The sequence below is a fragment of the Hibiscus syriacus genome, unplaced genomic scaffold (assembly GCF_006381635.1).
Source record: "Hibiscus syriacus cultivar Baekdansim isolate YM2019G1 unplaced genomic scaffold, ASM638163v2 tig00015101_pilon, whole genome shotgun sequence".
NCBI classification, from domain to species: domain Eukaryota; kingdom Viridiplantae; phylum Streptophyta; class Magnoliopsida; order Malvales; family Malvaceae; genus Hibiscus; species Hibiscus syriacus.
Genome location: NW_024062347.1, coordinates 42483 through 53808, shown reverse-complemented (window position 1 = coordinate 53808; position 11326 = coordinate 42483). Strand labels below are relative to the sequence as shown.

The window sequence follows — 11326 nt, the reverse complement described above, 5'->3', positions numbered from 1 at the left end:
TTAAGAATCTTTTAAATAAATATTATTTTGTAATCATTTTATACCGATAAATAAAAAGAATTTGAAGGGAGTTTAGAGAGAAGTTTAAATTTGCACATGTTTGAATTAGAGGGTCCCACTCACCAACATTCCCCCTTGGTACACGTCAGTATGAAAACTGTTCGATTCATTTGAGTTTTAAGTTGAAGTTCCTTAACATCACCAACTGTCCACCTCGGGAAAAGAGAAGTTCAGGCGTTCAACAACAATTTGTTGGGTCCCACGCAGCTACTCGTTTTACTATTTGCGCGCTTTTTCAGCGTTGAATGCGGTCAACATGCCAAAATTAAGATCATCCATGCACGTGATTAAATAGATTTAAACTTGGTACTAATATTATCGATTATAAGTTGATTTAATAAGAATATATAAATTTCTATTTACAATTTTTAGATAAGACAACGGATATAAAAAAATTTACTCTTAATAAATATTGAACTCACAATCTAAGAGATATATAATGTGTCAACTGAGAGTTTTAACCACTTATACTATAAATTACTAACAATAATTTGCTTATTAGTTCTCTTAATTAAGATAACAAGTTCAAATTCTAGCATTATGAATACAACCAACCAGATTAAAAATATTACTTATATGATAAATATCTGTAATATTTTATACAAATTTATCGATAAAAAATCGATATAAATATTTTTCATAAATCAACAATGAAAAAAAATATTTTACAAGGGTATTGATATCACCTATATTATTTAAAGTTAGAGGATTTAGATATAAAAATTTTATAATTTAGAAATTAGGATTTAATATCATTCAAACATATGATATCAAAAAATATATATGTAGAGTAGATTTTATACAACGTGTACAGTAAATAATGTTTGTATTAATTTTTAAATATATGATATTTGAATCTATTTTGATTTTCTTGATTCATGTGAATTTTTAATTAAATTACATATAAGGACAAATTAGCCAAATGGATTTAAATTTGGATAATAATATTAAGATAATTTTGGTACAACACAAACAAACAATAGTACTCCAACTCTTAGAAAAGAGTCTGATTGGAGCGACCAAACTTCAATATTAATTCATGCACAGAAGAAGTACGTACTATGTAGACAAGGAGAATTACATATTGATTTTACACTAACATTTTATCAACCTATAGTTATAAGGATATTTCATCGATCATTGTCTTCGTCGAAACTCGAATTATTGGTTTGGTCCCCCAAAAAAATTGCGAAGAAGAGATGGATGCTGGAATTTCTAACTAAAATCCACTCTGAAAAAGACAGTAGGATCTGTCCAAAAAAAAGAAAGCAGATTTAAGTTGCTAGAAGCATTGATGAAAAGGAGGCAAAAAGATGAAGTTGCAGGCTTCTCTTACATTGCAGCAGATTCAAACCTGGCCTGGTTCAAGAACTATTAGGGTTTCTGGTAGTGGTAGCTGAATCTGATGAATTGTTGTTGTCATCGATATCGAAATCCGTCATCTTCATCCATTGTTGAATCTCATCTTCGCCTATCCTATCCCAAAACTCAGTCCCCAATTCCATTTCCACGCTCGCATTTGTCTCATCAGATGAAACTACACTTGTTGCGGCGGCTGGTGGTGTTGCATTGTCATTGCTGGTGCTATCGGGGAATGGGAAGTTAAGTTTAGCTCTCGGTCCGCGGAAATCGATGGCGGCTTTATCGTAAGCACGTGCAGCTTCCTCCGCCGTGTTGAAGGTTCCGAGCCAGACCCGGACGGCGCGACGCGGGTCTCGGATTTCCGCCGCCCATTTTCCCCACGGCCTTTGCCGAACTCCCCTGTAGTTTTTCTTCACTCGTTTAGTTCTAGTCGTAGAGGACGTGGTTGCTCCGCCCTTTTTGTCTTCCTGCAGACTTGGCGGGAAAAGGTTGCAGCCCAGGCAGTCGTCAAATTTGCACACGTGGCACTTATCCATAACTTTACTCGCTTCTACCACCATATTCCCACCGGCAATGTCAGTTGAAGAAGAAGCTCCGACAGAATGGGTACGAAAATCGAAAGTAAAGTCAACGGAGGCGGTGGAGGAAGGGACTGAACCGGTGATGACGTTCTTGAGGGCGGAAACCATGACGGATAGTTCTTGTTCGTGAGAAAGACGACGGGGAGGCGACGGTGGCGGCGTCATCGTAGGCGGAGCTAGGACTGATGCTCGTCTTCGTCTTTGCTTAAGCATAAAACTTGTGTTAATTTTGGAAATCTTTTGACTTTGCAGTTTTCGGACATGAAAACGAAGATGTAAGGAGGTATTTAACGGAGATTTTTTTTGTAAGGATTAGCTGGGACACTGGGAACACACGGGAAGATTTAAATCAGAGATTCTACTGGTCAAAAGAAAAATAAGAGATTCTAGTAGGCGCACGTGGCGGATAAATAATCTTAAAGCTGCAAATAAAATTATGCTACGTGGCTGATGATGCTATAGTGACACTGACACTGAAAATATAGTTTCCGTTATTTTATTTTGGACGGTTATACTATAACATCAAAAATAACCTTATAAATATATTGATTAATGTTATAAATAATTTTTCTCAAACATTATTAATATATTGTTATATTATAATTTATGTTATAAATTTATTATTAACCTTATAATGTTAATTAAAACTATAATTTTAATAACAATTTAACTTAAAAATTACTATTTATTCTCAACTATCCAGTTTACTGTTTATATGTTAAAATAGATTTATGAAAGTTTTAGGTTTAAATATTAGGTTTAACAATTTTTTTGTGATAAATAAAGATAATGACACGTGACAACTAGGTGATATTATGAGTAATATGTTATTAGGGGTTTAAATTGAAATGATTTTTTGTGATCAAAATGATAGCCCCATAAAGTTGAGTAACGGTTGAGTAATTTACTCTTTATTTTCTTACGGATTGCATAGCTGTGTTTTACTATACTTTTTTTGGTGCCAAAATTGTTTTCCATGTCACAAGTCAAGTCAAGCATTAAACTTTTGTTCTAAAATCATGGTTAAAAAGTGCATATCCATCCAACTTTAAAATTTAAAAATTTAAAAAATTCAATTCTAGAATGAAATTACAAATTTGTACCCTTAATTATTTAACTTTAGGGTAAAGTACACAAATGGTCCCTCAACTATAGGGTGTTACTTTATTGAGTCTCTTGATTATTAAAAATTATAAAATAGTTCTCCAGTTAATATATTTTGTTGAATCCTCCAACTATTAAAGTTACAAAATGATCACTCAACTATTCATATGTTCCAAAATCATCATTTTTCGTTAGAAAATTGACGCTTATCTCAGTTGTACGTTAACCTGCTGGCTATGATATGCATAATGTTTTCAAGCACATGCTTGCCAGCATAATGTTTAAAGTACTTGCTCGAAGGTATAATGTAAATGGAGATTTGATCCACAAAATACAACTAAAATGGTTCTAAGATCATATTTTATCATATAATAGTCAACAGGTTAATGTCTATACCAGACAATGACAACTTTTTTTAATATAAAATGACGATTTCAGAATATATGAATATTCATATGACCATTTTGTAACTCTTAATAGTCATGGGACTCAACAAAGCAACGTCCTATAATTGAGGATGTAACTCCCTCAGACCGATTTGGGTGACCTGATCTGATCTGAGGTGTCATATTAGGGCCACCATCTGTACACCAAAATACAATCCACATACTAAGGGAGTGCCTTGGGGCCTTAGAGCCTACCCAAGGAATACCTTAGGTCCGTAAAGAATTACCAGCTTAATCAGAGTTGAACCTCCATACACCATAATCCTATCCAAACAATATCCCAATAATCGGTTCATACAATAAACAATAGATTCCATGATCCATAAATTAGAAATGATTAAATTTTCCAGTCAAAATAGGTAACCAGAGAACACATATCATATAGCCATAGTTCATAAATAGTAAATCAATACATCAATACATCCGAAATTTCAAAAAATCACATTTTAAAACAGGTAAAATAATTATATGGAATATAAGGAAAGCACTAGAGGATATAGTTATTTTTCGGTGGTACTTAGCAATTATCAAGCGGGGGAAACACGGAACTTCTGCAAACTTATTGAATTTCAGAAACGCGATCCCTATAAAAAAAGTTTGATAGCTAACGGATTCATCAGTCATTCGGGAAGTGATTTACCAAGATCATATAGTATTCGAATATTTTTCGGAGGCACTAAGTAATCAGGAAGGTATTCAGAATCTTTTACATCAAAGTTACTTGAGATTTTAGATATGACAAGAGTGATTCCATTATTCAGGCAATCAGAGGCATTTTAGACATTTTGGTTTCTTGAAGAATTCTTAGTAATTTAACCCAATGAGGGTAAAACAACAATTTATAATATTTATGATTTATATCAAATTATCAGGATTTTGAGTCAAATTATACCAACCAATCTCAACACTGTGATACTTGCCAATCATTCAGACTGAGGTACTTTACCATTATTCACTTCTTAATATTGATTTCTCTAGTTGAACTGATCACCTTCAGAATCATCGTTGAATGGATCTTAAGAAGACAAACATGTATTCCAATGGTATTTATTTCATTTCTGTATTGCAACGGTATCAAGAAATTTCAACGTGCTCTATTTGTGGCTCATTACCCTTATGGACAATACACCATATAAGTTCATCAGCGTTTCCAAACTTATCCAAGTCATCCACTTAATTCTAGGTCATTAAGGGTACTTAGGTCATTTAATATTCAAGTTTATCCCGATCATTTTGGAGTTTCCAGAGTAATTCTATTGTGTAAAGTACTTTCGATAATTTAACCTTCGGGTGTTCGCTCAGGAATTATAAATTCTAGGTCATTTTCCATTTCGAGGATATTTCAGTCATTTCATTTAATTTTGACATATACATTACTTTTGGCAAATTAGTCTTTAGGAGTTTATTCAAGAATTAGAATTATAAGTCTTTTACCACCTTAGAGGTTATGATAGATTAACAAAGTTATTTTAACTTTCAGGGACAATTCTTATCTTTTACATCACACGAGTATTTTCGTAGTTTCTTATCCAAGTATTTCTGACATTTAACCTTTAACGATATTAATCGGGATTTACGAGTCCTAAGATTAATTGATTTACTGATTAAATTATTGAACTTAGATTTATATCTTATCGATCTTCTAGTTCCTTACACAAGTCAATTGAGTCTTATTGGGTTTACTATGTTTATATCGTATTCAATTCGAGTTCATCAATAATTAACTATATGTAATTGACCAATAACTCCAACCATGCATTAACAAATCACCAACATGTACCATAAAGAATGCATAGGGTAGTAAAGTATTACCTCAATTTTTGAGCAATACCGGTTAACCAATTAAATTTCATTTGATCGCCCTCGAACTTTAATTTCTCATCCTATAATGTCTCGGATACATGGTTAAACGAATTACATTAGAAACAGAACTTAAATGTGAAAATCCATATTGAATTAGGAGATAAAATGTCGAAAAATAGCTTATCGAGTTTGAATTTTGAAATTCGGACTTCGGATTCGAACTCAGGACGTCGAAAAGCATAAAATATGACTTTTCAGAAATTTTGACTTTTTGGTCAAATTCAAGGGTTAACGGTCAATGGGTAAGTCAACATTCAGGTCAAAGTTAACAGTTCGGGTCAAGGTCAATATGTCAGACTGATTCGGGTTGACTCAGGTTAGTTTGAGTTGACTCGTATCGGTTTGAGTTAACTCAGACCGGTACAAGTTGACTTGAATCAATTCTAGGAGATTCAAAGCCAGAGAAGGAGCCCCACATACACGCGGCGGCGTGTGGTGGCACATGATGAAGGTAGCAGGGTCTGGGACGACAGTCGACTACTCTGGGAATATCTAAACCTCATTATCAAGCCATATCAATACCCAAAATCAGCTAAAACCATCAGAAACAAAATAAATGGTCGAAACGCTTATCCACGTTGGCGATAGAGGAAAACAACGGCGAGGACCTAACCCAAGGGTTGGGTTTTGAGCGTACGAAGGAGAGGAGTTTAACCAAGGCGGCGGTGAGTCAAACTGAAGAGTGAGGCTATAACACCCTTAACTCATATCTAACCCGAATAAAAGTCTGAGGTGTCACATTGACTTTTCAAACTTTGACTTTTATAGAAAATCCCGGGAATTTTTAAAACTTTCATTAAAACGAAATACTTTAATTTACATAAGATCATAAAATACAAAATCGATCAGAGTATTCGTAATTAACACTTATTACATGCCAACATTCTATACATAACCAAGTACATACTTTGTCAATTACTTCTGATCTGATCTCTTAGTAGTATTGCTGTCCGTGCTACTTCTATTTCCACTTTTCCTGATTCTTGGTACCTACGTGTAAATCACTTACACGCTAAGTCATAGACTTAGTGAGGCAATAAATGAATATGCAACAATAAACTTATGAATGTTCATACTTACAATTGGATTATGACATTTCAATATGCATGTATCTATCGCACGATAACATATAATGCACATACGAAACTTACCTTCTTGTATCACTTTCACTGTAAATCAGTATTTCAATTGCATAGCCCATGTATATTATTGAGAATAGAGGTATGTGAGTACATTGAGGTTGTGCACTAATACTGTCACCACAGCTCGTATCAATTCCCTCATGGGGCACCGAACCTTAGTTCAGTATTCGTCCCGTAGGACTATTATCTATGTCCCGTAGGATCCCTACATCCCGAAGGACTATTATACCCTAAACTCTTGGCATGCCAATTACACCTATAGTTCTCATATCGTATACTATAGGCATTATTGTTATATTTCATATGTTCATGTACTCATATCATTTCTCTTGTGATCATGTATCTCATATCACTTCATATCATTTTCTCATATCACATGTCATATCACATATCATATCACATGAACATATATATGTCTTATGCATGTATCACAATAATTATCATATATGCATGTTCACCACTACTATATTATAAAAATCAACTTAGGGATTAGACTTATCACAAGTCTTATTCCATTATAATATACATATAGTATGCACTCACCTTAGCTTTTCTTTGATTCGATTCTAATCCTTTGATCGTTCCGGAATAAGCTTACTTTTAGTATCTACATAATCGCACATGGATCTATATCAGTATTATAACTAATATATTCTAATGGTTCATTCTTTAGACTAAGAGAAAAGTAAATTTCATCTTTTAATGAAGGTATGCATCGATGCACTACTGATACATCGGTGCATAAAAGGTATTCGATGTATTATTATTACTGGTATGCATCGATGCACTCATTATGCATCGATGCACCAATTGCATTCGATGTTTCATTATTAATGGGATGCATCGATGCATGAATTACATTCGATGTTTTTATTTTAAAAGAGTGCATCGATGCACTAACAATGCATCGATACACCTTCAAACAATTTCTGGGTTTTAACCTTGATGCACTATGAATGTGCATCGATGCACTCTGCCCAGAATCATCTTTTTAAACCCGAAAATTCATTCATTTTGGATTAAATCCTTCATGTTTAATCCTCTTTTTCATTCTTAACTCTAGTACACATCCTTAAACCAATTTATACTCATTTATTTCATCTTAAACCTTCAAATCCTATCCTTCATATGTAATTCAAGAATTACATTAATAAATCAACATGTTTGAATTCCGCTTTTAACACTTCGTATATCTTAACTAGATTTATGACAAGTCAAATATAACTTTCAATTCTAGTTATGAACTCTATTCCAAGATTTCATTTAAGAACTTCAAATCTTAAATCTCTCCTAACTCAATCATCCTTTGATGTTAAGATAACTTAAGCTTTCCTCAAGCTTAGTTATCATCCAATAATCAAAACCCAATATTAAATTTAACAAGAAACTCAATAATCAGAAATCTTACCTTTGCTTTGGTTCATACGCACAAGGAAGAAAGAAGAAGAGAACTCTGGAAGCCTTTGTTGTTCTCTCCTTTTCAACCAACTTGTACTCATATATATCCTTATCCCTTCTTTAATTAATTTTCCTTGCAAATGACTCTTTGGCCCTTCCATTCCTTCTTCCTTTCAATTAAATCCTACACAATCATTTACATATAAATCTTTATACTATTCATTCATTCTATTTTAATCACCAAAATCTAAAACTTTCCAATTTAGTCACTAACCCGGTATTGAGGATGTTACAACTCTCCCCCCTTAAGAAAATTCGTCCTCGAATTTTCATTATGCAAAGAGGTAGGGGTACTTAATCCTCATGTCCTCTTCACGTTCCCATGTTGCTTCCTCTACTTTGTGATTCCTCTAAAAGACCTTAACCAATGGAATAGTCTTGTTCCTTAGTTGTTTGACTTCGTGAGCTAATATTTGAACAGGTTCTTCTTCATAAGTTAAATCTGGTCGGACTTCAATTTCTTCAGGAGTCACAATGTGAGATGGATCAGATCTATATTTTCTAAGCATTGAGACATGAAAAACATTTTGTATCTTTTTCATTTCAGGTGGCAAAACTAACTAATATGCTACTGATCCTACCCTCTTAGTAATCTCATAAGGTCCAATGAACCGAGGACTCAACTTTCCTTTACGTCCAAACCTCAATACTTTCTTCCACGGAGACACTTTCAAAAACACTTTATCTCCGACTTGAAATTCAATTTCTTTCCTTTTTAAATCAGCATACGATTTCTGTCTATCAGCTGCAGCTTTCAAATTATTCTGAATTACTTAAACTTTCTCTTCCGTATTCTGAATCAACTCAGGACCAATAACTTCTCGATCCTTAAGTTCATACCAGTTCAAGGGCGTACAACATCTTCTTCCGTATAGAGCTTCATAGGGAGCCATTTTGATGCTTGACTGATAACTATTGTTGTATGCAAATTCAGCAAGTGGTAAATACCTTTCCCACGATCATTTGAATTCAATAACACAAGCTCTTAGCATATCCTCCAGAATTTGAATAGTTCGCTCGGATTGACCACCAGTTTGAGGATGAAACGCTGTACTGAAGTTTAACCAAGTTTCCAATGCTCTATATAATGACTTCCAAAACCGTGATGTGAATCTAGGATCCCGATCAGAAACTATGGAAATATGTACACCATGCAACCGTATAATCTCTCTAATATACAACTCAGCATACCTATCCATGGAGAAATTAGTTCGTACTGGAATAAAATGGGCTGACTTAGTCAATCTATCCACGATTACCCAGATTGAATCCTTTTTGTTCGGAGTTAAAGGCAAACCCGTCACAAAATCCAACGTTATGTTTTCCCATTTCCATTGAGGAATTGAAATCGGTTGTAATAATCCTGACGGAACTTGATGTTCAGCTTTGACTTGTTGACAAGTTAAACACTTTGATACAAATTCCGTAATGTCTTTCTTCATTCCCGGCCACCAATATCGACTATTGAGATCCATATACATTTTGTTCCCTCCCGGATGCATTGTCAATGGACTACAATGAGCTTCCGTTAACAAATCATTCTTTAATTCATCATCATCTGGAATTACTAATCTTTCTTGATAATACAAGTTCTCATCAGACTTAATCTCATAATCCGTACCCTCTCCATTCTTTATCTGTTGTATCCTCTTTAAACACTTTTCATCTTTAACTTGCAATTCTTTAATTCGATTTAACCATATGGGCTTGACCATCAGTTCTGCACAAATTGCACCATCTTCTCATAAAGATAATCTAGCATCAAGAGTTCGCAAAGCTGCAAACGTCTTTCGACTCAAGGCATCAGCTACCACATTTGCCTTTCCAGGATGGAAATTAATCACCACATCATAATCCTTGAGAAATTCCACCCATCTTCTTTGTCTTAAATTCAACTCTTTATGAGTCATTAAGTATTTTAAGCTCTTATGATCCGTATACAAGTAGCACTTTTCCCCATACAAGTAGTGACGCCAGATCTTTAAAGCAAACACTACTGCCGCCATCTCTAGGTCGTGTGTTGGATAACTTTTCTCGTGCGGTTTTAGTTGTCTCGAAGCATAGGCTACCACTTTGCCTTCTTGCATTAATACGCATCTCAAACCACTATGAGACGCATCACTATACACTATAAAGTTATTTCCAGACTCGGGTTGAACTAACACTGGAGATTCTGTAAGAATCTTCTTTAACTTTTCAAAACTCTCTTGACATTATTGAGTCCAAACAAATTTTACTTCCTTTTTCAACAGTTTAGTCAGGGGTAATGCTATAATCGAAAATTTTTTAACAAACCTTCGATAATAACCAGCTAACCCCAGAAAACTTCTAACTTCCGATATATTCTTTGGAACTTCCCACTCCAGAATAGCTTTAATATTTTGGGGATCCACTCAAACTCCTTCTGCAGAAATTACATGTCCAAGGATTGCCACTTCATTCAACCAGAATTCATATTTAGAGAATTTTGCATAAAGCTTCTTGTCTCGTAAAATCTGTAAAACAATTTGTAAGTGTGAACTATGCTCTTCTTCTGACTTTGAATATATTAAAATATCATCAATAAACACCACAGCAAACTGATCCAAATACGGTTTGAAAATTCTGTTCATTAAATCCATAAAAGCAGCTGGTGCATTCGTAACTGGCATCACGATAAATTCATAGTGACCATATCTTGTTCTAAATGCCGTTTTTGAAATGTCTTTTTCTTGAATCTTTAATTGATGATAACCCGAACATAGATCAATTTTTGAGAACACTGAAGTTTCCTTTAATTGATCAAATAAATCATCGATTCGGGGAAGTGGATACTTGTTCTTGATGGTCACTTTATTGAGTTGTCTGTAATCGATACAAAGACGCATTGATCCATCTTTCTTCTTAACAAATAGAACTGGAGCTCCCCAAGGTGATACACTTGGTCTAATAAACCCTTTGTCCAATAACTCCTTTAATTGAATCTTTAATTCTTGCAATTCCTTTGGAGCCATTCTGTATGGTGCCATTACAATGGGTGATGTTCCTGGTACTATCTCAATCTAGAATTCTACCTCTCTGTCAGGAGGTAAACCTGGCAACTCTGCAGGAAATACATCGAGAAACTCTCTGACTATAGGAATCTCTTCAATCCCTTTCTCCTTGGTTCTAACATCCAGTACATTAGCAATAAACCCTTAACATCCCTGTAGTAGTAACTTCTTTGCAGACATCACTGAAATCACACTTGCTAATGGATTCCATCTTTCACTAAATACAATAACTTATATTCCTTCGGAACTTCTCAATGTCACTCTTTTCAATCTACAAT

The 11326-nt window shown here is 34.3% G+C and overlaps 1 protein-coding gene across 1 annotated transcript; it reads right to left on the bottom strand.

The window, feature by feature from the left end:
- Window positions 1-1401: 1401 nt before the first annotated feature.
- LOC120207634 (ethylene-responsive transcription factor ERF109-like) lies at window positions 1402-10094 on the bottom strand. The gene is made up of 3 exons (XM_039207069.1): window positions 10089-10094; window positions 6093-6104; window positions 1402-2185 (listed from the first exon to the last, which is right to left on the bottom strand). The coding sequence occupies exon 3, from the start codon at window positions 2166-2168 to the stop codon at window positions 1425-1427; it is 744 nt and encodes a 247-aa protein (XP_039063000.1). The 5' UTR covers window positions 2169-2185; window positions 6093-6104; window positions 10089-10094; the 3' UTR covers window positions 1402-1424.
- Between the last annotated feature and the right edge of the window lie 1232 nt (window positions 10095-11326).